Here is a 27,996-nt window from a genome sequence, read left to right on the forward strand (position 1 = left end):
GCAAAGTGAAGGATTACCAGCAAAATGTCTTTTAAAAAACCAAACAATCGGCAGAAATCATAGACAGTGTGAAACGAACTTGGAGCAACAAGAACACTGTTCAAATCACTTGGTTCCAGTATCAATGAAAAACAAGCACGAAGACTTTCTGAAGTTGTCAGTTTTTTAGGTTGATTCTTAACTTGGATGATATACCCTTCATACATCTCCAGAAGTGAATTCTGACAGATTCAAGGTCACTGGTATCGCCTGCTACTATCTATTTAACCTGCATATCAGCCGACATGGGTGGCCTTGAATCGATCAGTATCCACCTCAGAAGATGTATGTAACATTTCATTGTGGGACTGTAAGAAACAGTACATGTTTGCAGAGTTGTAGTTTTTAAAATTTGTAACAAATATTAGCCTACTTCAGGCAAACGACTAATCTATAAAATTTTATATAAATTCCGTAGATTTGACGATTGTGACGTAGCACACATACACGCTGTAACCAAAGTAACGAATAAATTACCTTCGCCACATTCAGTCGTCTCCTCCTGATCAGGTGGTAATATACCTTCTCCGCAACTTTTTTCAACATCACGCAGAACGATGTCTTCAACATTTTGGTATTCATCAGGAGGTTGGTTCTCCATTTTTTCTCCTCTTGCTAATCCGTCAACACCATTTGTCCGTGGTATATTTATTTGAGGTACAGAAGTATCTAATGTGTCAGGTGATTCTTTGCTCTCTGTTGCAACGTCTTCTATACTCTCTGTGTTTACATCCGCTGGATCTGAACTGTTGTTTTGGACTTCACCGTTTTCTACAGTATCTACAATGAGTTTACTCTGCTCTTCAATCTCTTCAATTTGTTCCATCTGTTTCTTCAGCAGCTCATTTTGTCGCTTTGCCTTCTTCTTCAACTTCTTCTTTTTGTTCTTTGACATTTTCATATTTGTTGTGGGCTCTTGAAACTCTTTTGGCGCTGTCGATATCAATGACACTGGCAATTTCAAACCCAACGAGTGAAGTTCTGTTGCTTCTGATGCCAATTTTCTAATATAAGTTTCGTCAACACAAATTAATACATTCTCGGGTTTTATGTCTGTGTGAATAATTTTACCTGGAACAGCAAAATATGAAAAAATTATTTCCAGGATTAAAATTTAGTAGAAATGTATAAAATTGATGAGCAATATTATCTACATAATGAAAAAACGATTTCATGGGAATATAGCATAGAGATGAATAGAAAAATAGCAGCTCAGTAATCAAATAATGTAAGAAAAATTTCACAAGGTTCTTTAAAAAAATACCGTTGGCTTAAAATTTAGTACTAGATGTCTCGTTGAGCCAAAGATTCCGATACATGACGACAAGGAAAATCCTATTCAATACCGTTATTTGTATATCCGTGCATGTATGTGGTACTGCGGTTCAAAAATGAGATGGAAATCAATTTTTATATCGTATGTAGTGTATGAAAGATTTTGTTCATCCGATTTCATGTGCAGAAACTTTGATATACACGAAAAACCTATGATACAGTGCGTTTATTGATACACAACAAAGCTACTGAAGAGTATAAATGAAATTCAAAAGTAAAACAAATAGCCCACAGGTACAGAAAATTGTGAAAAGTGAAATCTCGTTATCTGCGCAGATGAATAAGAATAACAAGACACTTTTATCAACAACGTGATGAAAAAACTTTACTGACATAACATCCACAAAATAAATCCAAGGTAGATTCGTACAATAGAATGTTTTGAGGATAAAAGAAATCATCGTGGCCAACTAGCTTGACATGTAAAATCAATATGGAATCTGATTGTTATTTATATTTTTTTTTCTTTTGCATAACAAATATCTAATAAAAGGAAGGTGCGAAGGTTGGCACTGCAGGTCACTGTCGACAAACTTGGAATCAGTAAACGAAAGCGCCCGTAAAAGAGAATCAACCTGAAACTCACGATCAAAGCTGAAGACGAATATTGCAAATAGGCGAGAATAACAATACTTTACCACCATGGTGCACACGATACTTTCTGCACTGAAAGTATGATTTAAATTTTTTTCTGTAGCGGAATGCATAAAAAACACATTTTAGTAATAAGACGTGAAAGTGTACGTTTTGGTACTCAGATGTTCTTTTTTTGTACTATCGCAGAAACTATTTACGTACGGAATGCAGACAAAAAAAAAGACGCATTAACCATACTTGCGTTACTCAATAGTATATATTCCTGTATTACATATAGGACTTCATTTCCGACTCAACTCTGGCCACATGATTGACTTGAAAATAGAGACTCGATATATCTTTCGCAATATTGGATGTAAAATTGAGAACGTAGTTCAATAACGAAAAATTTATTTTTAAAAATACCTACAGTTAGTATATAGGGGTAGGTCGTCTGGGGTGTAGGGGGCGATGCCCCCATCGGGTGTTATTACACTTTAATTATACTTTTTATAAAATAAAATTGAATTAAAAAAAAAAAAAAAAAAAAAACTTGGTAGTACAATAAAAATAATTGTCAGGCATTTATAGAAAAAACGGTTGATAGCTTCTTCTTTCTCTTTCTCTCTCTTTTCCAAAGTTATGAAAATGTTGGTGTTCGCCGTGCTTGCTAGCACGCTGCAGTACAAGCACCAACTGCAGGCTGTACCGAAGAATCATATTATAGTGAATTGAATAGCATGCGCTTCCCCATATTTCCTGTTACACGTTTTCGTCGCATTCACGAAATTAGACCCACCAAATGCCACATTCCGAGAACTAAGATGTTACACATCAATTTGTAACACGTTCTATCAATATTTGCGGGACAAATACGCCACTTTCGTCCCACTTTTTAGGTCGGAAAAGTTAACATTATGGTTGAACCGGGAATAGAGTATTTTTTACCACACATGTGTCGAAAACTCGTTTTCTCGCGCACGCGTTCGCCTACGACTCATACTGAAAACTTATGCTCGGCGTAAAAAGACCTACTTTGCTTCGAGTTCAAAAAAATTCAGAAAAGTTTCCGTTTAGAGCTTCTGTCGGTGAAAATTTTTATATTACACTGCGTTACCGAAATATTGTATAATGTACTCTTTCAAATATATCGACTAAAGTTTGAAATATCGAAAATCATGGGAAATTCTTTTTTGTAGATCTTGATAAGATACATACACTTACTTCTATTACTTGATAAATCACATATTCACCGAGAAATATACAGATTTTTATAAATTGTAAATATTATCAAAATCTACCCGTACTAAAAAAGGTATCTGAGTGAATTTTATACATCAAATCTCTATTAAGATCATTGCAGGAAACGTGATAGTTAATTGTTTACACATTTATTTTGACACAAGACAATTCTGACAAGTGAAATCGAAGATGCATTTAAGCGTTGGTATTAGTTTTATTCAAAGTTGACCATAAAATGCTGTTGGTAGATCTACCATTAATTGGGGCAACATTGTTAACCAAGTTCCTAGCTCGGATCAGATGGGATACCGCGTGAGATATTCAAAAAAAAAATGTAGAAGTGCAAGCCAGTCTCTTGAGCTGGCTGCACAATTTTTGCATTGAGGTGGAGTGGGGGAAACGCGCCACTTCAACTTGTAATAAACAGTATGAAAAATGTTATTTTTGCAACTAACGTGACCAGCGACACGGTACCTGAAAAATCTCGTATAACTCCCGTATTTTCCCGGTCATTTTATAATAATTTTCGGACATTCGTAACATTCTTTGAACTGTACATTTATTGAATATTAGTTGTTTTAAATAATAATCTTTAAATACGCATGATACTTATTGTAAATAATATGCTCATCGATGAATATAAATTTCCGAATCAGTTAAATATCTCGAAAAAAAGGGTTGAATAACCCTATGCCCTGCTTAAGGTGGTGCCTAAGTCGATTTCGACGTTGACGTACATACATCAAAATACCGCGGTCCACGTATCTCAGTCGCGGTAAATGGCTTAACAGGCCCATTTTATACACAATTCAGAACCAAAACACGCCCAATACATTTTGATTTGTCGCAGAAATAATGAAATGGCAGGGATTCTACGAAATTGCAATAGTAAATTTGTTGCTACACGAACTTGATGCCAGCTTTATTGAAAAAGAACAAAATTTTTGAAAATGAATTCCCGAAGAAAACAGATAAACCAAAATTTCGTTGGTATGTTGTTACTTTCGGTACACATGAATAATATGTTTATGTCTTTAACATTTTAGTTACAACAATTTTCGAAAGAATAATTTTGCTGGCTTTTGGAATAACAGTAACACAAAAAATTATATACCGAAAAAGTGAACACACCAGGTTTTGTTGTTCTTTTTTTAAGCTTCTACGTTTTTGCTAGAATGTGTGAATCAAAATGTTACAATTTTCATATTACGGCTTTCATCATTTTTGAAGCAGCAAAATGATGCGTGCGGCTAAAGGTAAAAACGATCAAAATTCCGAATTGCCAAAACTCTGAATAGTCAAGACTCTGGTGGTTACCAAACTTCACATATACCGTAAAGCTTTTACTGCACAAGCGTGAAGCATTTGCCACATATGTAAAGGTTGGTGTGATTTTCTAAGTTTTGACCATTTAGAATTCTTATCGGTTGAAGGTTTGACCATTCGGGCTTTTAATCATTCAGAAATTTGACCAGCGCCCAATACTTAGTACGGACTACGAAGCTTATTACAGAATATTGAATTTACCACTTGCTACCACTAAAATCGATTTCATCAATCATTTTCCACGTTATTTTAGTAGAGTGGCTCGCAGCAGTTCGTAGCGCGCGTTCAGTCTTATTAAATTTGTGCACATGTCGCTGCATGCACATTTGAACGTCCCGGTTCGCCATAAATTCACTGTGTACTGAATATATAGTAGTATATATGAAATTTAACCGTTCTGTGGAAGAGATTTTTATTAATTTATTTGAAATCGACTTATGGGCGGCTCGATCAAAATTCTCACAAGTCTACTCTAAGGGTCATGCTAATACGGCGCATTATTTTTCACAAGCCAAAACGCACAAAAAAATTTTCAAATCGGACTCTGATTTAGTTCATCTATACTCCAGTTAGAGGCCAGTTTTTGCCCTATCATAAATGATTATCAAAGTTATAGGGATCAAACCTTTTGACTTTGGCGTGCGCATTATTGTATTTGAATGTATTTAACTCCTATCCTGCTGTAGGAAATCAATCAAATTAACAGCGTTTTCAATTCATTGTTTCACGCGGTTTTCATTGATACTAAGCATTATACAATAATGGAAAATATGGTTCTATTTTTTCAATAAAAGTAAAAACAAAAACGGAATATCATCAAATTTCGGTATCGGTAATTCTTTTTTTTTTTTTTTATTGCACTTAAAAAGAATCATAAAAGCTTTTTTATCGTAGGTACCCCGAAGCAAATTATAGCTCGGCTTGTAGTTCTCTAGAAACATAGCACACCGTGAACGAAAATATTATATCCGAGCGGAGCAGAGTCCGACCCTATGTAGTGCGCTACACAACCGACTGAGACATAAACTCAATGTGGCCTAATGCAATGGATGTCAGTTTTTGGTACAACACGCAAGGTCTCCGCTTTTCTCAGCTGGTTCAAATGCCGTGGCGTGCTCTACAGGTGGGCCAGAACTTTTTATGCTAATGGCAAACCACCTTCAGCCTTCGTCTTTCTGCCACGTGGTTTCACTGACAATGAGCGCAAAGACAACAAAGAACCCGCGCTGTCGAACTAGGCACTACCGTAAGGGGAGAGAATCATTCGAATTGCACGTGCGGCCGTGAAATTCGAAATTATTAATTGGACATTAAGTAATTGTATTTTCATTAGTATTACATTTGTTATGAAGATAATCCAAGCCTTCGAGAACTTGTCTGATGATGCTCTTCACATTGGTTCTTGGAATGCCTCTGTAGTTCGACTTTATGATGAGTTTGAGGAGGTTGTGACCAAGGACTTCGAACACCATGCAAACATGGAGGCCATTAATTCCACTGATTCTAAAATCGTTCAGCAACTGGACGGTCTTATTCCGCTTTGGGTCGTTGACATCTGTGTCGCGGACGTCTTTGAGTAGTTTTATTTCATCCAAAGCAGTTTCCGTGAAGTGGGATGCTGACTTTACAACTTTAAGAGCAACAAATCGTTTATCCTGTAACAAAACATTCACAGTAGTTTTAGAAACATAACTGTAACGAGCGATACGTTGTAGAGGCTGAAAGAAGACTTCGATTATACATTACATTTGATAAATTAAAGTAGCGCAGTTACCCAGGACTGAATTTGTGGATAACTTGGAAGCGGCATACTAATTATGTCTCTGTCCATTAATAATGATTAAATCGTAAAATATGATGTGATGAACCGAATTATTCCAATGAATAGTTACCCAATTGTAAATTATTTCATTTCGTTCTATGATACGGCTTTGTGGAATTTTTAGATGTGATATTCTAGACCTTTTTATCATAGGAAAATTGCTTGCGACTTTGCATATCTTTTTAATAAACATGATGACTCAATTATTTCTTGACATATTTTGAAACATTATAAGCAGATTATTTTTTTTAACAAATTCTTTCGTGTAGAAATATTCTCAAACAATTGTTTTCAAGAATATAGCTCCTAGAAGACGCTGTATTAAACAAACAACTTGAACTAAGCACATTTTCTTCAGTCTTATTACTTCGATGACTTGATCTGAAATTTCAATGTATAAAAACATACTCTTCAAGTCTGATATTCTCAAATATTAATTTTCTTATGTCAAAATCGGTTTCGAGGTTTACAATGCACTCTCTCAATAGGGCCGCAACAGTACAAGAGGGGAAGCGATTTTTAAGAATTCGGAGGCCCTGCACCAGTTACCTTTGCGCGAGCGTCTCTCAGACGCGCGGATACATTATTTATATCGGCTAGACTCCCATTTCATTTCATTTTAGCCTGGAAATATACTTGTGTGTCAATATTTTATTAATACATCAGTTTTTTTTTTTTTACATAATTATTTATGTAAACATTTTACATGAAAGATTGTGTGTTCAATTGGGAATAAGTGATATTTTACTTCAAAAATGAGTTCTAGAATTTTTTTTTCAATGTCTAGGTATTGTTTAAGAATCGCATATAAAGCTCTCTTAGTCTTCCTAGCTAAAATTGACTTTTTAAATATTATAAATCATCGGCAAAGCTAAAGCAAATGCCAAAAATGTCGAAAAAGACCTTTATTTCGCACGAGGAATGGCGCGAAGAGGTATATTTTCACGACTAAGGGACTGTACGAGGAGTTTGAAAAATATTTAGGGTGAAATTCACCCCCAGTGACCCGTTAGGGTTCAAAATAATTTTTTATTCTGATGTCCACATGAAATATGAAGATTTATAAAATCTATTATTTTTCACTGTATTTCTAATATTTCGTTCCTTTCATTCAGTGATTCAAGATGAGTTTACTACTATATCAAAGGTAAAAAAAACCTTGCTATTCGTAAAAAAAAAGTAGAGGTAGAGAGCAATTTACTTACGTCATTTCATTAAGATTGGAACAAAGTTTATTAATTAGAGTATACCTTCAAGATTCCAAAAACAAAAAGGAAGAAAAAAATCTTAAGCCGAACACCCTGGCAAACAGCGACAACGCGGTACGTTAACGTAGATTTGCGGTCGGACGCGCTACGGATACTCAGAGGACCAACATTATTCTTTGTCTTATTCTTATAGATGAAGTGTGATTATCATTTGTTATTACGCATTTTCTTTGCATATTTGGAACGAAACAATAAGCGCCATTCATACTCACGAGTATTTTGATCGACTAAACGAATGCAACTGTTATTGAAATTCGCATAAACATAAGTAGTAACAAAGATGGTGTTCTGTATGACGTAAGCTCACTACCAAGCGTTTCATTGGAGCGAAAAAGATGTTGGCCTGTCCGATAGAGTAATCGATTATGCGCATGCTCTGACCATGCTGAGGTCCGAAATCGATCAGTTCGTACCGAACCGTCGTGGCGTCGACACGCTCAAGCACAGTACTGAGCGCCGCCGTGCCGCAGCAGAGTTGTTAGCTCGTACGCATGCGTGAGCTAGCGAGTTGCTTGAGAGCATGCGTAGGCAACGCCCGAGATAGTACAGTGATATTCATGTATGCCTACTCACTTTCAGCTACCTATTTTCGGTCCGAAACAAAACGCGAATTCGATTCAATACGAATTTTGCGATAATGGTTGGCGATACAGCCGACGTGAGAGAAGGGGACGCAATATTACATAATTCGTATAGAATCGAAGTCGCATTTTGGTTCGGACGGAAAATGGGCAACCGAAAGGTAGCCGATAGGCATACGTGAATATCACTGTACGAACGTTCGCGGACAAGCGAATGTGAGATCTTACATAAAAAAAAGGAGATAACCCGCGACTATGTTTAAGGCTTCATAATCACCACCGGAATTGGTAGTGGTATCACACGGCCGATAAACATGCTATTTTTAATGAATAAATTATACTCAAACCATAATAACAAAGTATGCGTAATGACCCCCTTCTTCGTGTTTCCGGTCGACTCTCATCTTTTATCATAACTGTACAATGCTGTTCGTCATTCACCGTTCGTTACTGGGAATTGTTTAGCATTACTAGAGAAAAAAAATACACTCGCAAAATTCTATATACTGTAGGATTCGGATGTGTAATATTGATTGTCGTCATTGTCGCCGCCAAATTGATCATCGCACCGTCAACATAATATTCATCATTTTCATCATCTGTGACAGTAATAAAAGCTGGTGAGAATCTAGCAGTGACTGTATCTGCGAGTAATTCATAAAACAAATACATTTGAGTAATTCTCACTCAAGTCAAAGGAATTTTGAATTTTCATTATTAGATTTGAAAAGAAAATTTTGCGAGTTACTCTTTTGACAGTTAAACTGTGTCCCAAAACATTCTTCTTTATAATTACACTAATTACCGATTGAAAACTTATGACATTTTACTTCTCAGAAATAACTTACTCTCGGAACAAAATTGTTGTGATATGAAATATCGATTTTTACTCAAGTTTTTGAAAAAAACGAAAACTTTCACCCGTGATTCAATATAGGATACACTTTTCTTGATGTGCTATCAATTTTTCAATCAAGACCTTCTGAAATAAATCTGAGTAATACAGTGTACTCTCTCCATAGGGCTACTTCCCCGCTTTCGTACACGGTTGCTATCCCCCACTCCTCGACCTAAGTTTATCTTTGAAGCAAAAGTCTCTCATTATCAATAGAGCCGCGCAGCAAATGCAATAGTTCTGTCAGTTCTATTACCACATAAACGAACTTATCCCCTTTGAACACACAATCTGTCGTGTAAAACGTTTACATGAATAATTATGTATAATAAAAAAAATGTGTTGATAAAATATTGAAACATAAATATTTTTTCAGGTTAAAATAAAATGAAACTGGAGTCCATCCGATGTAAACAACGTATATGAGCGTGCACGAGAGGCTGGCCCTGCTGAGAGTGCGACTTTTTTTATAACGTGGGGTAGGGGGGGTCTTCGATTCCTGCAAAATCGCTTCCTCTCTTGTACAGATGCGGCCGTAATTAAAAGGGGAGACCCAGTTGGAATTTTGAAAAAATCGATTTCTTTTTTTTCCATTTTCTAAAAGTACAATATTTCAAGAGTATTTTCCGACCAATTACAAGCAAATCGTACCGTTATTCGCCAAGATATATAACTTTGAATGGCGTCGTGTATGACAAAGCTAACCGGTGCTCCCTCGAAAATACTCGAGAGGCAAGGGTAGCTCGTCGTCGACACAAAATTGCTGCAGGTGCAGCTAACAAAGCGGAAGAAGGCGTGGTATATGGCCCAGGAATAGACAATTCAATCTAAGTAACAAAATAAATTTTTTATTTGCATGCAAATCGTACTGAAAACTCTAAATGCGTTTTTCTGGAAATCATGATTTCGAAGTCGGTGATCACTGTAACTTGAGAACGGCTTTACCGATCGGTTTGAAATTTGTCACACTAATTCTATATATAGTTGTCCTCCGGATGAACGAAGGATTTTTTTTTTTTTTTGGACATTTATTTTTTTTATATAGCCGAAAATGTCAGTGAAATTTTGGTCAAAACAACACTTTTGACTTTCAACGTCGGCCATTTTGTGAAAAATTGAAATTTTTCAAAACCCTTCGTTCATCCGGAGTGATTTATTATACATTATATCATTAACTAAAGATCTCCCCCTCTTTTGTTGGTTTTAGATGATCCGTTGCAGCGCGAGAGTGATCACCGCAACACCCTTTTTTTTGCAGACGTCTCGCCGATTGCCTCTTACCGGCTTATTTTTAAATATTTTTCTTTGAAAAAATTGTAATGTGTACTTTAAATATATATCTTTCATATGGAAAAACTATTGTTATAAATTATTTTGTCGTTTGGCCAAAAAAAATTCGAAAAAAAGCCTTTTTTTGGACGTTCCAACTGAGTTTCCACCCTTAAGAGAGTACAGTGTGTTTTTTCCACCAATTTCCAAAGTCTTCCAGATCTGTCAAATTAATTTTCGAGATATTGCTATACACACATATACACACGCACGCGCGTTTCTATCCGGAAATGGTCGGAGGTGATTCTTTGGAACTTAAAATGTCAAAATCTAGTGTTGTTTGAAATAGGAGAATGCTTCGGATGGCTCGGTTAACGGACCAAAATGTGTCTGTGAGAGTAAAGGATATATTGTAAAGAGAAGTATAACAACTGACATAAGATAAGACAATTAATGAAATTGGAAGAGTAAGAGTGGTATTATCACGCAGCGTAAGTAGGTCGGTATTGGAAGAATCTGTGAAGTAAAGAAATAGTATTAGTTCGTTGTTGGTTGAGGAGGTTCGTCTAGGAACGTAGACACAAGTTGGTTATTTTCCAATGTAAGTAGACAATATCCAGGCTGTAAGAAAACAGTACACATAATGCGTTTTATGAATGTAATCGAACAAGTCGACTAGAGAAAAGAGCGCGAAATAGGCGCTACGTATGTGGATTAAATGCTCTCAAGAAGGTTGCACGAACAAGGTGCCTGAAAGGATCTCAGGAAGGTTGCACGAACTAGGTGCCTTGGATGAGTGCACGAACTAGGTGCTTGAAAGGATCTCAGGAAGGTTGCACGAACTAGGTACCTTGGACGAGTGCACGAACTAGGTGCTTGAAAGGATCTCAGGAAGGTTGCACGAACTACGTGCCTTGGATGAGTGCACGAAGTAGGTGCTTGAAAGGATCTCAGGCAGGTTGCACGAACTAAATGCCTTGAATAAGTGCACGAACCAGGTGCTTGAACTGGGTGAGCAAACAAATAAACCAATGCACAAACTCGGTGCGGTAAAGGAACAGAGCGTATTCAGTATCAACTAGTGATTCAACCAAGGAATGGGTGTTTGTAAATCTCAACGCTGAACAAGCTCGGCTGTGGTCAGACTAGAAGTGAGCGCCCCTCCGCGATGGCGCTTTTATATGGGGTGGTTGGTCGTATCATGAAGCGTTCAGCAGTCGTTCGGTGACGTCACAATTCTGAGAATAGCGACAGACAGATTATCTGCTCCCTTGCCGGATTATACTCTTAGGTGCTCATTCATTCATTATAGGCGAAAGTGAATTCGACAGCGTGAATCCATACATACAGAAAGTTACCGGTATGAATCACCAGAAAAGAAAACATGTAACTAAGGTTTTTCAAACAAGTGTAAACTCAATTTTTCATTATAGGAAGTAAAAAAAAATATAGATGGAAATCTTTACTAAAATTTGTAAGACCTGTATTTTTGTAGGCCGAAATCTCGACGGATTCTACTTTTTTTGTTAATAACAATTAAAAAAGTGAAACACTGGTTGCGTGGCGCGGCAAGTCAAGCTCAGCACCCCCGTGCCGCCGCGCATTTCTTTTCTAGATCCATAAAGTTACCACCCTCACATACTGACAAATTGAAAAACGCATTCAACTACAATTTAGTACTCTGTATAAGCTCTAACCGTCGAACTTTCACCGGACGTAACGCGGAGTTTGTTGGATCCCGAGTTGCACTGTATGCGGATGCTCAGGAGTTAATCAGGGTTTGATGTTGCAACTCGAGCTAAATAGGTTCAGCGATATTCATTCTCTCGAAGTGAGCTTTCGTTCTTGTATGCCCTGTTTTTAGTCTATTGACGATACTAATTCGGACCGTGTCCGAGATCAAATTTCTAAACCATGGACTGAGTTTGAAACTTCCCGCCATTCTGGTGTATCTCACTCCTTTAGATATTGGCGGACTACCATAGGTCTGTATGAACCTTTCAGTGTTCTTACTTGATTGGTCTCTAAAGATAGGGTATAATTCTTTATATGATAGACCCATGAGGTCCACTTAGACCTTGTTACTCTCCTCTTTGGCTAGGGTGTTCGCTCGCACGTTTCCTTCTATACCGCAGTGTGCAGAGATACATAATGACATAATGGCAATGTCATAGCCCTTGCTCTTTTCTTCTAACACGGCTTTTCTTATAAGGGCCAATGTCTTGGAAATTTTGGTGTCCAGTCCGAGTTCCAGTCCCTCTTTTTGGGTACTTTCAACTGCCCTTAACGAGTCTGTACACACCAGTATATTCCCTTTTACTTCCTTGTCCTTAAATCCTTTGTATTCCATGGTAAATGGTCATTATTCCTAGATTATCTATGCTTCTTTTCGGATCTGCCGACCAGGTTATAGGAGGATGTGGATATTAGTTTACACAAACTCCTATGCTACTTACTTTATTGTTGGGACGCCTTGACCTATTCGAATAGGCTACTTTGTAATTTGAGTACTCAAACTCAATCAAGATTTTGAAGTCCGTGGAATTACCTGTCTTGGTTTTCAATATTTACCCCATTCAAAGTTTACGTCATTACTGAGAAATAAGGTATGAAAGTCTATCCTGTATGTGACTCAGCCTTTCTCCTTTCCCAGCAATCTGAGTACCACTCTCATATTTTGCCAAAGGTGTTATAGTTTCGAGTCTAGAGCCTGCCCATTATCTATATAACTTTGATTTTTCAACACCCGGATCTTCTTGAGCTTTCATTCTATGAAACTCTTTCCGTTAGCCAACCTTTTGGATAAGAATCGGTTGAATAATTTGTCAAATCTATCCTTTAGCGTAACCAAACCGCTTAAATGTATGACTGTGTTGATTGGGGTGGCTTAAAAGCAATCTAGACCTGTTCTCATAGCTGAATTGTGCCCACTAGCAGTCCTGCCCATCCCAAACCCGGTCTAACTAGGCCCATTTATACCTGAATTAGTGTCTTTGGATGGGATCCCCATTTAATGCTCGCTATTGATTGTAAGATGTTCAGCAATTTTCCAGCTTTGCTTCTAACTGCATCAGTGTGTGGCTTCCAACTAAGTTTCGCATCTCACGTTACCTCGAGATATCGAGTCTGACTAACGTTACTTACCACATTTCTATAAATTTTTAAACTAACTGTGTTCGGTCTAATATGCGTTTTCTTGTAGTTAAAAATAATCGACTTCGTCTTTAAACACGAGATCTGTAAGTAATTTGTGAAGAGTTTACCCCCCAGGGCGGTTAGATATTTCTGTAGCGCTCTAGCTACCGATAGTGAACTAGCATTAGAAGTCAAGATCCTCATATCATCCGCGTAAGATGGAGTTACATTTTCCGGAAGGTACTATATCCCTGAGATAGATGTTGAAGAGTGGGGGACTAAGGATAGTTCCTTTCGGAAGTCCCTTGCTTGTCGTCTTTTCTCCTATATTTCTCCCATCCGAATATCCAATTATTCTCCTGTCACATAGAACTCGGTCAATGAGCCTGATTTATTTCTCCGTTAGTAGGTGTGTTTGTTAAGTGATCATATTTGATAAGAAAGTTTCCCTCGTTAACGGCTTCCCTTTCTTTGCATAACTTTTTAAACTCTGTGACAAAGGCCTCCCACCTTGCTCTTTTCGTACCAATTATGGACCATGTATCAATGATATGGAACTTCTCTCCCTTCTTTTACTAGGAAAGTGGTCACTCTTCGTTGTATCCGGCAATACTTTCCATTGCGTAATTACACTCAGAGTGCTGGTGATGATTGTTATGTCGGGGACTCTATTTTTTCCCAGTTCTGATTGGATTGTGGTAACTTGTCCATTATTGATGATTCCTAGATTTACTTCTGAAAGGATGTCCGCAACCCATTCTCCTCGGGGGTTTCTTATATCGTTTCTCTATAGTGGGTATTGCGCACACCGGTTGAGTTCGTATTGGACGGATTCCTCAACTACACCTCTCTAATTGTAGAGGGGGGCGAACCCGGTTCCTCGTAGTCCCCAATCAGGCAGGCGTGTATGTACAAGGTGGCTAGACCTGGGATCGATGAATTATTTATTTATCATGTATGGGAAAGGAGTTAAATCTGCTGCCTCTTTTCTCCATTGCCTCATTTATGGCCAGGGCCTCTCTTTGATTGAGAATCGTAAGTAATTCTCAGCCCTTAACTTTTTGGCTTATCAAAATTCTTCTGATATCAATTATTTCCTGGCTGATTTTCATAGTCTCTCTCCTCTCTTCCTCATCTATTCTAGAGTCTAATTTTGAGGCATATTGGCTATTAGTTCTCACCTGAAAACAGGATTCTCCTGGCCTTCCTCCATCAACATGGCAATTATTAACGCTACTTGCCCCAATACTTGGCAGGAGGTTCTCACTACCGCGAATTATGACCTTGGCTGTACCTGCCTCTGTTATGGTACCCCCGTGGTCCACGCCTCCATCTCCTCAAAGTTGGTGCCTATGGAGTCCCTTAATTTGACTACTTATTGATTAAACTTAAATATGATGCATCCGTAGTCTGATGCATAGTGTGGTTCCAAACAGTCAACACATTTAACCTGATTTATGCAGTTCTCCTCCTCATGGCCAGCCCCACACCTGTTACATCTTGAAGGATCGTTGCGGTTGGTCCCCATATGTCCAAAACAGTGGCAATTATAACATCGTTTCATTTTTTGGTTAAATTCGCTGACGATTCTTAAATTTTTTTAAATCTTTTTGATGCTGGTACTACTGTATGTACATACAAATATTTTCGCGATACCTGTACTCTTGTACTCTGGATCCTACGCCCCTACTTCCAACTCTCCCCTCCTTTTTAATACCTCCATCTTTTCTATCACTCTTTCGGCATGACGACAAGGCCTGCCCAAATTTGCTCCTTTGTGAAATCTAGAGGCATCCTGTGAAATATTCCAACCTTGAAGTCATTGGAGTTGGTAAGCGTTGAAATTTAAGATTCTCCGACTGCGTGGATACACTCTTCTACGAAGGTGGTGGACTGTCTCGAATTGAACCGGAAACTTCTCTTGTTCCGCCTTATTTACGCCCTTAATTTTGATGTTGCACTGTCTTATTGTTAGTTTCCGTCCGAAGAGGATAGGGTGATAGTTTCCCAGATTATTTTGCGGGTATTTATCGAATACGTGCACTATATAAGGAAGAAAAGAGTCTAGATCGTATCTATTAACACTTCGTTAAAAAAGTTCTGTCCTGTATTGCACTTGGCTGTTCACGGTGGAGTTCACGGATGGCTATCCTCTAGAAGGTCTCTCTGATTCGCTGTGAACCCGTTTTACGGTATCCACATACTGTGTCTGTGATCTTTCGGTTAATGCCTCTGATTTTTCTCTGTGTGAGTCTAAGCTAAACTCTCTACTCGCACCTATTTTATGTCTTGTATATCCTCTACAAATGGATTTATACTCTGAGGAGAAACTTCCCTGGTGTTTATGTTTTTTTTTTTTTTTTTGTTTCGAAACCGTCTAACTTTGCGACTTCTGCCCCCTTCCCCTCTTTTTTCTGTTGCTGTCTTCTCCAGCTACTGATATGTTAGCAAAACTTTGAGCCTAGAATCTACTCACACAAGGATTGTTAATTATACTTAATAATTACTTTTGCTTAGGCCTACATATACCTGAGTGCTCTTACCCATTATTTATTTAGAGTTATTTGTAACTACGGAGTTGGTAGAAGGATTTTTTGGTCTTACTGTAATGCTTTGACACCTCTTTGCGTCTCCTCTGGATCAGTGCTGTGCCGGTTGTTTGCTTTGTTTGGAATCTTCCCCTGTATCTCGTTTCTTCTCTTGTTTGCAAAACTCTGTCCTCGTTGGCCTCGTGTCTCTCTGGCCTCTCAGTTAATTCTCCGATGGGTTACGGTATGGCGCTCTGTTGCCAATTTGGTTTAGTTCACTGTGATTCTTCCACTTCTTCGACACTTTACCGTAGGAATTTTCTACTCACGCTTTTTCGAATCCGGTCTTCTTCACGATTAGCTGATAATTAGTTTCCTAAGATCATTTTACTTCTCGAATTTTTACTTCTCGTCCCGCCATCTTGCCGGCCTCCCCGATATTCATATACAATTCGGAATATACTGTATGTGTTGCCTAGTGTACATCTGTTCAGGATGGTTGTGGGTGTGTACCTCAGCTAGGTTGCACATCGAATGAATGCTGGCTGAGAATAGACAGAGTTATATACCCCTCGCTAGATCTGACGAAGTAAAGGAAAGAAGCGATGGAAGGGGAAAATAGTACGTCTTTGTTCTTTCAATCGTGAGAAGTCGCCCTTTGCCAATATGGCCGGTGGTGCGGTGTAACCTGAGGAGCTGAACTCGGGGAAAGTGGAAATATGGTCAGCTTGATGTTTTAATCCGCGGTAAAACGGTTGGCTCAATGCGCCTTAATGAACGGAAACCTGGGAGACTCAGAATGCCTAGAAGTAGAAAGTTCAATGCACCTCCGAAAAGTCGATACCACGTGAGGTTTAATGCACCTGTGACAACGTTGCTGAATTCGCTTGCCTCGGTACGGCGTACATCTGTGCGCCACAGTGTCGGTGGCGCGACTGCTTGTTCTGGCTGCGACTGCGGCCGTTATATACTCCGCGCGAGGTGTGACGTCGTGGCCGTGACGCACCGCGACGCCATCTCCCTTGCACAGTCGTGGTGCGAGGCGCCATCTTGGGGCATGGACGGTATCGGGAGACTTTTAGAACTGAGCGTATATTACGCTCGGTTACAAAGCTAACTTTGACTACAGTTGTTAATTTTTTGTGCTTCGACAGGTAATCGGGAAAACACCATTTTTAATAGGGATGTTGAGTTGAATTGAAATGACAGCCCTACACCTATACTACGTAATATTCTGAAAAGTAACATCGCACATGGATTCTGTGCTACTTATATGCTATCAAAAAATGTAGGTCTCTTCATTATTTGAATAACACAATCGCGAGCTTCGTTGTGCGAGTATTGCGTGCCATTCATGTGCTTTCGATAAAGAAAAATGTGTGGTCATTCTTACTCATTGGCTTATATCGGAAAAAGTGAGCGGTTGTAAAAAAATACGCACGGAAAAAATAATTCGTTGGTGGGCAAGTTTTAAACACTATAAAGGCAGCAAAATAATGTGTTGCAACTAGAAATTTATACGTTTAACCCTCAGAATACAATCAAAGTCTGTCAGACCCTTCTTCAAGTTTCGTCCTGAATATCGTTTAGCCAAAAATGTATAAAATTGTAAGAAAAAAATATCAAGAATTGTTTTCGATGTTTTAATCATTCTAACGATGCATTTGCATTACAGGGATTGATTCTGAAATGTTTGAAGAATACCTGAGAATTGTTACAAGTTGATTGGATGAGTAATTTTGAAATGGTAGACCATGAAAATCGCAAAACGTCTTACAGACTTGTAGTGTGCTCTGTGATGAAAAAAATAGGTGTATACTCTGAGGGAAGACTAATAAACTTACTAAATTAAGAAGCTCAGTTGGCTATGAGTTCTCTAAAAATTTTTGCTATAGCAGTGCGAATTCTTGCTTCGGTGGTAAAAGTTCTTGCTGTTTTTACGCAGAGAAGATCTGGTTGAGCCAAACAAAATGGTGGTTACCCATGGTAAAACGCAGATTTTGTGACGACTGAATGTCAGTTAACTCAATAAAATATTTCGTTGCCACTTGCACCTGCAACAACAGTATATTGTGTTATAAGTGTGGAAAGCAGGCGATTCCCGATTGGTGTAAAATTGGCAGTGTAAGCCGCGAAGGCGAGTGCTGCGTTCACACGAATACGAGCGACGCAATCGCACAAGTTCTAGTATAAACTCAGCATAAGCCAAGGCAAGCACTGTAATCATACTAGTCAGTTTCCCCCATTTGCACGTGTGACACATGCTATTTTTTCCAACACCTGTCAAAAAAAGTTTAATTTGTAATGCAACGAAAATGACACTAGCAGCGCGTAAAATTGGGGTTAAGGTACTCACACTTAATGATACAGTGCGTAAAATTGAGTTATTCGAAAGTGCGCATGCGCCAAGGAAAAACAGAGTATGTAAAATATATCATTTTAATTCTGCATATGCACCGACGTTGTTTTCACAATTCTCTAAGCCTGTGAAACGTGCGTAAAGTGTCCCGTATCTGATCGATGGGGAAAACCAGCGTTGACGCATGCTTACAATCCAATTGCTATATTTTACACACTGGGGCTTTCTTTGGCGCATGCGTACATTTGAACAACTCACTTTTACGCACTGTTATGCAGCGTGAATTACCCGACCCCAGTTTTACGCGCTGTCAGTGACACTTTCGTTGCTTCTGAAATCAAAGTTTCCTTCACAGGAGTTGAAAGAATATCGTATGTTACACGTGCGGATGGGCGATATTTAATGCGTGTGATTACAGTACTCGCCTTTGTTCACGGACTCACGCTGCAAACTTCACACTGACCGAAAATACTCAACTTTCCACACTTGTAACGTAATATGCTGCTGTTGTATCAACTCATATGTAATTGTGATAATTAAATCTGAGTACACCCACCACTAACCACCATTTCGATTGGTTCAACCAGATTTTTTTCAGTAAAAATTATTAGACAGTAAAAATTGCTGGTGCATCGAACTATTTTTTCGCGTTTAGAGCTGCTTCATCACGGAAGATACGACAAGTTTTTTGATAAAGCCCAATGAGTGAAAATTATTACTCATTGTTACACACTTTTCGTTATCAGAAGTTCATGAATAGTATGCAAATCCGGCACAACGAAAGTCGCGATTCATTTCGATTTCGAAGCACTTCTCTCTTAGCCCGGGAATGGATTTCGCTTAAGGGGTCATTACGTAATTCGAAAAACGAATGATACTTTCATATTCAAACCACATAAATAACACATAAGTCACGCGCATAGGAACTTTTTAGTATTTCACGGGGTATTGGTGGAGAAGTGTCAGTTCAATTCAACTCAATACGCCCACCGGAAATTGCGTTTTTCCCGATTACCTGCTGCTGCACAAAAACGAACAATTATGGCCATAATTACCACATAAAACCACTAAATTTTAGTTCGTGCGTTTTTCGATTTTGGGATAGCGAGGATGATAACTTCATGGATTCAATTAAGATTGACGCAGTCAATACATTTTCTTTACACTAGATAATACGGCGCCAGATTTTCGATCCCGATTCAAGTCTACGTTTTCAATACTCTACGAAAATTTGCTCAAATTCTTACTGAATCGTTTCATTGTGCTTATTTCGTGACACAGTAACTCTATGCAGCGATATCCAATTTTGAGAGGATAGCACCAATGTACTTTCAATCAATTATTCATGCAACAAAAAATGATCCATGCAACACAATACGCGCGATAGAAGTGTAACTTCTTTTCCATTCTGCCCTCAAGACAACGCCCATGCGCGTTCAATCCTCACTGTCGCCCGCTTTTTCCATCAATGTATTAGCCATCTTCGATCTCTCTCGAACCCTCCATTTAATCGTTACATTTCCATCTCACATTTTCGCGACAGCTTTGAAAAGTTACTTTCGCAACGCGGCTCATAAAGTTTCATTTCAACAAAGACGTTTTGCACTACGTACACCATAATTGACAATGGCTCTTCAATGTTTTCTCAGTAAGATTTCTCATCTCCTGTCATTTCCAAGAGTTTCTTAATTTTGGTGTCAGAAACTACGATACCTAGCGCATATCTAAACGCGCTCTGTCATAACAATTTTACGGATACTCTTGTGTTACGTCTACAGCTCTTTATCCTCTGTATTTCACAATGTATGTTTCACACTTTTGTCTCATGCTGTGTGCACCTGAGGCTGAGATATCATCTCAGACTTTAGTATCACTCTATATATTAATATCACACGTTTTAGATGACCAAGTCTACGTTGTCCTATCATCAGCAATGTCATAAGGAAGACTAAATGAATAAAATGTGGAAAAAAACTGTCTGAATCTGTCGGATCATTGCTATAAGCGGTAAGGCTAGCAGCCAGTTAGTTTACGATTTGCATACAATTTATACCCAATTAACTCAAACTACCGTTCATAAAATATAATTTCCTACCTCCGCCACATCTCAATTACGAGTATACCTCTCAAAAGGAATATGCAATTGGTATCAAGTTAATAAATGAACTCCTGAATTATTTCTATAGGTATACACAGTAATATTCATTAATGCCTCAACATTCCGGCTAACTTATTTTTGGTCCGAAACAAAATGCAAGTTGGATTATATACGAATTCTGTGACAATTAAGTATTCATTTCGCCGTCCGTGAACGCACATTTAGTTTATTCAATGACTTTTTTCCTTCCGTGTAGTTGTAAATAACAGAACGTCGGTGTAGCCAAATTCAGAAAAATCTTTGTACCGAATCCACTGTACTCACATCATATGACAAACATGCTTATTAACACGCGCACGCGCTAGACTCGCGTGTGCGCAGTGATGGTTTAGGATTTTGCGCCGTGGTGCCTGGAATTGCGTGCGCCTTTGGGACCTCACTCGCTTAGAAATTCGTTGTTCGTGCGACAGGTCTTTCTAAATATTGTGCCACTGCTGCTTTACAACTTTAAGGATTCTTTTCCAAAACGTCACATTCGGAGCCTTACACTTTCCATGCTGTGTGACTCAGCGACACGAAATGTCAATGTTTCAGAATGTTGCACATTTTCCATAAAATTGTTCAGGTATTCAGTCGTTCAGACTAATGGTCTTTCGATATTTCAAACTCCACCTACCATTTACATACCGCCCACGAAATGAAAATTAGATTATAGAGGAAGTATTATAGCTACGAGCATTTAGTGAAATTTCAAATTCTTGAAAAACTGTCGATTTCTACAGATAGATGTTCTTAAAAATCTTTTAGGAATTATAATAATTATGTTGCTAAAAGTATTTCTGCGCATCTTATCCACGTTGTCTTACCCGACTTATATCTACCATGTGTTTATTTGAAGTATATCTAATTTAGAAGTCGAAAGATCTTACCTGAAGATCCCAGCATAGCCATACGGTTGAAAAATGTCCCCATCCAAGTTTCCGGGTGACGTGATAACGATTCAGGAAGAGATCCCCAATCTTGACCGGATGGTAGCCTCCCTTGCAGTAGTCGCTGCTGTCTTCTTGCTCTTCATCGTCGCTGCTGTAGATCTCGTCATCGTCCTCAATTGTCTCGTTACTTGAGCTGTGACAAGGCTCCAACCTGTATTAGCGTTCGAGCAATTTGGGTGGATATTAGGGTGGTCCTTATTTAGGGTGTTTTCGAAAATTCCTGCGGACAAGGCGGAAAAAGTTTGCAAAAAAAAAAAAAAAAAAAATGTACGCAAAACTTGAAGCCTGTAGGTCAACTCTAAGAACTGCCTCCAAAGCAGAGAAATTTCCCATTTAAATAACATGGGAATTCGAGCTTACTACATTCTTTTTTTTCCCTCCTTAATAGTGCTTCGATAAATCTGAAATTTGGTTTACGTCTTCCCTGTAGTCATAGGTATTTTAATATTTTTGCAAACTTTTTCCGTCTTGTCCGCAGGAATTTTCGAAAACACCCTAAATAAGGACCACACTAGTGGATATTGAACAGGTGAGACAATATATTCATCGCATGATTTCACTATCAGAATTTCCTTCCTTTTTGCATTAACCGATACCACTATGTAAGAATTATATTCGTTGAAAATCTGTGTCGTATTTTTCCAATGCAGTGAAAAAGCGTGACAGCCAACACATTTTTAGAGACTGAATATTCGCAAAACCATTGGAAGAGAGAAGTCGATAAATGTCTATACAAATTGTCCCGCTTGCAATACAAAACATCCGAAAATTCGTGTATGACAGTGCACGTGTATCGATTATACAACAACATGATTTTTCTAAGATATGAAAATGAAATACTGTTTAGCCGTTGTAATATTCAGTCTTTTGTCCAATGAAATCTGCATTCAGGCAAACCACGTCGAAATGTATGCCGAGAAAATAGATTTATAATCGGTAATCAAGCCCAACCAATCGAACAGTTTTGTGATCATTCGTTATAATTTTGTTACACTTTGATTGGATGCAGGTGTCCCGTTTTTGGAACAACTACACGACGCCCATTTTACCTATAGAATCTTCGTAGATATCTGCATTAGATATTTCTCATATGTGATAAACTTCGGGCACGAATGTGTTTCAAGAATGTTATAAAATATTAGTAAGGTAGACATGTACAGATGAGACGTCCATGAAGCTGCTCCCATCCCCCGCACTTGATGGAAAAGATACATTAAAGAGCTAATCGTGAGCACTGTAACGCCACAAATAACAACGATTTTTCAGCTCGTCTCTGTGGTGAGGAGATCAATTATCGAAAGTGGTGAAGCCAGCTTACCAAAAAGCTAACCCCCCATACCAGAGTTCTGGGCAGCCCCACTAGAGTTCTTTGGATTGTCAGGCACACTCGTCGCGAGACGACTCCGAGTGATCAACCAAGAGAGTAATTTCGATTTCTGGAATCGAAATACGACCGTGACTTTTTTCAATTTGGTTGAATGTCTTAGAGTCAATGGGGCCATCGACAGAAATCGCGGGGGACCAACCACAACTACCGTCGGAAATTCAAAATTGCTCGAAAAATATAACTACATGAAAATCGGACAAAGTAAAAATAAAACAACTACATGGTGCCAAGAAAAAAAAGTATGTCTTTCAGAGTTCTGGGTAGCCCCTCAAGTTCTTTGGATTTCGGGTACACTTGTTGCAATCAGATTTGAATTCGCGACGTTATTTACAATTTTCATTTTGATTTATCGTACTTTTGATACTTAAAAAATATTTTTGGGGATTCAGAACTATTGCTACAACTATGAAAGAACTCTAGAACTCTATTTTGCAGAGCCAGGACTCTGTTCGCATTTCCGATATATTCGAAATGGGGCGGGGGGGCTCCGTGGAGTTAGCTCCCCATATTTTTAAAATCCTTTTTTCCGCGTTCGGTAACTGAACTTTTTTCAATTATCATCAGGAACTCTAAAACTTCCTACAAAGACACCCGAAACTCTCAATAAAACTTTCGATACAGAAGATTGGAGGGTTAGATTCAAATTGGTCACGTAGTAAAGTTGTCATTCGGTACACTCATATTTGTCGTACCTCCTTCTCTTTACAATGCGCTTTAGTGGACATCGAAAAACTAAAATTTGTTCATACGATACTAATTTTAAGTGTAGTTCGGGACGAACGGTGAGAAGCTACATCAAGCTGGAACCGCCACATTCAAAAATCGAAGAATCTCCTGTGGAATAATTACGAGCTAATTAAAAGCTAATTAAATGCTCTATTTCCGAAATAAATGCTCCGCTTTTTAAAAAAAAAAAACCTGTGGCGGTGCCAGCTCGAGGTAAACCTGGAACCGCCACGCCAAAAACCGGGGGATCAAAGAGAAATTTCGAAAAACTGTGCACGCCAGAATTAAAGGTTCATTGAAGGCTTCAGGAGTCCGTGTTTAAAACATTTTCTGACAGCTACCTCTAGGTGAAAAACACCCTCCGAGTTTGAAAAATCGGTGTAACTCTTTGACGGAACAAGTTACGAGGGTTCCTAGATGCGTTAAATTAATTTGACAATTATAGGCTCTCTGCTGTATAGTTTAAAAGGCTGTGTTCCAGAGAATCCATTCAAGTTTTGAAGTAATTCTGTGTTCATTTTTAGATTTCGGTCACTCTAAAACAACGAATTATTGAATACTCTCAGACAACAGAAGCATTATCAACATCACAACCCCAGGAACAATCAGCAGAGAAATCTGAGTGAATTTTCCGGAACATCAAATTTTCCAGTGTTCCTATCTTCCGTCAACGATCGAACTGATTATTCTGTTCTGTTATTACTCGAAAATAATTCAAGTTCCTTGGGACCGTTCGTCAGAATAGTTTGAACTACTTTGACGCTATCAGAAATCCTAAGACCCCTATTCATCAGTTCATGATCTCGGAGACTAATTTACATAGAGCGATTTCTAGTTTTGTCTGTAACTTTATTCCGGTGCATCAGTACGAAGTGTTATTGGAACAGGTGTCAACAATATTAAAAATTGTTCATCACTGACAAATTTGTTGCAATAATATGTTCTGACTGTATAAACCAGTCACTGTCATCCAAACCATGTTTCACTCGACGTTAACTCGGTTTGTTGCCAACGTAATCCCCCCTATCTATTGAATCGAGTCCACCCGTGAATCAGAATTGTAAATCAATGATAATTTATATTAAAAATGCTAGTAATGACAAGTTATTTATTAATGATCACAAAAATGCCGCCAAACGAAAAGTACTTCGACAATATTAGCACAAAGAGCCTGTCAATGCCTAAACGCTAGGGGCGAATTCATACCAATGACCTATATTAAATATCATTATTTTTATTCCAAAAACGCATGAATTTTATTCGCCATTAATTGCTAATAGTACACATTGGCAATGTTAAATTTCATCGATAGAAAAGAATCAATTTTATTCAATAGTTATATTAATTACCTCTTGATGATTCCACAGGAGATTTATCGATTTTCGAATGTGGCGGTTCCAGCTTGATATAGTTACTGTGAGAGCGCACGCGAAAGTATGCAGTGCTTGTAACAACGAAAAGACAATAAAACACTTATTGGCGATTGTACAAATAAATCAAATATTAATCGCAGTGTACTTTGACTTCTCTAACCCCCTTTAATATCAACAGGCTACACATGTTAGCACATGTCTAGGCAAAACTCGACAGGATAGCTAATGAAACTGAGCTAACTCAACGAGCCGGTTGGAACTGAGCCAACTCGTCGGAACGGTTAGAACTGATTGTGAGCTAACTTGACAAGAATGTTAGAACTAAGCTAGCTCGTTGGGACGGTTAGAACTGACAATGAGCCAACTCAGCGGAACGGTCAGAACTGAGCTAACTCGCCGGGCCAGTTAGAACTGAACCAAACGGACGTCTGCGAAGTTAGCAGCTCATTTTTCAAAGAATATATCTTTGCTTTCAAAGCTCTAAAATCTTCTCTTAGAAGTTCTGGAGTTCCTGATAATTTTCAAAATTATTTTTGGACGATAAGGGTTCAAAATATTATTTCGAAAAAATGGAATAGAAAAGAAATAGTTCTGGATGCTAGTCATGGGAAAAAAAGAAAAAAAATCGAAAAAGTATAAGTACCCAATTTCTTCAAAATTGCAAATACTTTGTGAGTTCCAGAGTTTCCCATAGTCAAAAATTTATATTCCGTTGCGTTACTGAAATATTGAACAATGTACTTACGCATACTCCTTGTCAATGAAAATTAATTTTGAGCATTTTTGAGCTTCTGACAAGACTTTGGGTAGCTAGGTAAGAGTTTTAACGATAAATTCAATAACTTTTTGCGTAAGTTTGGAATTTGGCAAATTCTTCAGGTTTTATTTCCTTCAGTTACGTTCAAAAACCAAGTCCCACGGTCAAATATTTTGCAAATTCTGGGGGTTGAAAATTCATCGTAAGGAATGCGCGTAAGTATATCTTTCAACGTTACGGTAACGCGACGAAATATGATTTCCTCCTGAAGAACTCTAGAGCTCTTTCAACTCTCCTTAGATTTCAGAAGAAATTAATGATTTTGCAAAAATGGGGAACTAGTATTAATATTTGTTCTATAATTGAATTCAGAAATATAGAACTATTCGAATACTATCCAGAACTTGCGAAAAAAAATATCTTTGCAAAATCAAAATGAGATGCCTCCTGAATTTAGGGCTCTATTTTTTGAAAATGATTTCTCGAACCCTTAGCGCCAGGAAATAATTCTCAAAACTCCTCCAAAGGATTTCACTACTCCTTAAAAAAATCCTTTTTCCGAAAATGGCATGCTAACCTCACAGGGCTCGCATGTCTCGATTCACAGTTGTCACGACTGAATCACGATGATCACGAATCAGTATTTCCCGGAAGCAAACACGAAGACGTTTATTCTAGTTACAATAAAATATACTGTACACAATTTTCAAAATTAATTGGCAAATCGAGATCTTTTAGCAGCGAGGTGGCCATTAAATCTCCATCACGAAATTCCTTGACTTTTTCGAAGTTTTCTAGACAAAAATCTTATAATTTTCCCTGACCAATTCGGATAAATTGGTTATAGTAAATTGAAATTTTTTTTTTTTTAATGAAAGTACGAACTGTCACTTGTGTCACACTGTCCCATCTAGCCAAAGCGTAGAATCGGTTGCAAGATAATATTTAGGAATATTGAAAGTTTGATGAGAACCTTCCGGCAATGTTAAAAACATTCTTATTCGATGTAATTTATCTAAAGTTTAAAAAAATTGTGTCACGTATTTGTATGATAAAAAATATACTAAACGATTCCCTGACATTTACCCAACTATTCCAGAATTTCAGAATTCCACGAGATTTCCAGGTTTTTCAGAATTCCCTGACCAGTGGCCACCCTGTTTAGATTTTGAGTGAGAACGACAAATACACAAAATCGATCCTCAATCAAATTCAATCAAATTTTCTGCACAAAATGGAATGTTAGTAAATTTAGAATTACTGATTCTCTTTTTTCCCCACTGTCTCAACTGTACAGATAACAGTTTTATTCTATAATGACATGCCGTTTGCTTGTTATATCGCTGTTGCGATGGTGCATATTTGTAACGATCACAATTATTTTTTAACACACCGCGATCGTAGTTATTGCACTATCACATCAACAATGTGGTAAAAAAATAAGCCTCATCTCGTTAACGAATAAAAATTTTCTATGTGGAGCGTGGAGGAAGAGAGAATCAACAAGTCTAAATATTTCAATATTTCAAGGGAAATTGATTGATAAAACTCGATTCATGTCCATGTCTGTCGTTTCCGTTCTCAACTGAGATCTCGATTTGCCAATTGATTTTGGAAATTGCTTTGAGGTACCGCAAATTCGGCATGATGTCAAGAGTCTCTGCAGCAAATTTCCAGTAACCACCCTTAGACCGGCGACCCGATTTACAATATTTTAGGGTAAAGATGCCGTTTGTGGCCGGGGCGCTATGTTTGGTCTCTTATGGCGTTTAAATTGTTTCTGGTATTAGAAATCGTCTGCAGTAAATATCAGTGCAGCTTTTACTGCTCAATAGTTTGAAACTCAAATTTTATAGTGCTTAAAGCTGACGGAACGCTTTCGTTTCATTTATGGCCAGGCTTTTTTTTTACACGCAATGGATATGGTCACAAATGATACGATAGATGGCCGGATACGGTACTAAGATGGGCAAGAACGGTACATCTACCCTATGGTAACTACAGTAGACTCCTTCGCGTTTATTTTGCTTCGGAAAATACTGATTCGTGATTTTTACCGTACAGAACGACACCTATGTGGACCTGGCTCCCACCAGTTGAATAAAAAATTTTTGTCGACGGCATTCGTTTGTGCTCCGTTTGTGCTCATTTATGCAGATTTTTTTTTTTCGTTTGCACTCCTAAGGGTAAAAATTTACCAGAGGGTTAAAAATAGTGTGCCCCTCGTTTTGAAAAATTCGGATTTTAACTACGCCAGTTGTTAACTTTTAAAGTTGTTTACGCCACTT

At 38.1% G+C, this 27,996-nt stretch overlaps 1 protein-coding gene and 1 long non-coding RNA gene across 4 annotated transcripts in view; one reads left to right on the forward strand and one right to left on the reverse strand.

Moving 5' to 3' along the window:
* Positions 1-27,996, reverse strand: part of LOC107227009 (SRSF protein kinase 3) — a 40,855-nt gene that overhangs the window by 4,024 nt on the left and 8,835 nt on the right. For 2 of the 3 annotated variants that reach the window (XM_046735478.1, XM_046735468.1), the window contains 3 exons: positions 21,403-21,616; positions 5,858-6,173; positions 517-1,110 (listed from right to left, as the gene is read on the reverse strand). In XM_046735478.1, coding sequence (XP_046591434.1) covers positions 517-1,110; positions 5,858-6,173; positions 21,403-21,616 — 1,124 coding nt within the window. The remainder of the gene's footprint in view (positions 1-516; positions 1,111-5,857; positions 6,174-21,402; positions 21,617-27,996) is intronic. The other variant, XM_046735481.1, reaches the window with a different exon arrangement.
* On the forward strand, positions 8,264-10,431 carry LOC124293661. The gene is made up of 3 exons (XR_006903548.1): positions 8,264-8,809; positions 9,461-9,915; positions 10,292-10,431. It is a non-coding gene; the product is annotated as an uncharacterized LOC124293661 (long non-coding RNA).

Source organism: Neodiprion lecontei, chromosome 1 (assembly GCF_021901455.1).
Source record: "Neodiprion lecontei isolate iyNeoLeco1 chromosome 1, iyNeoLeco1.1, whole genome shotgun sequence".
Classification (NCBI taxonomy): domain Eukaryota; kingdom Metazoa; phylum Arthropoda; class Insecta; order Hymenoptera; family Diprionidae; genus Neodiprion; species Neodiprion lecontei.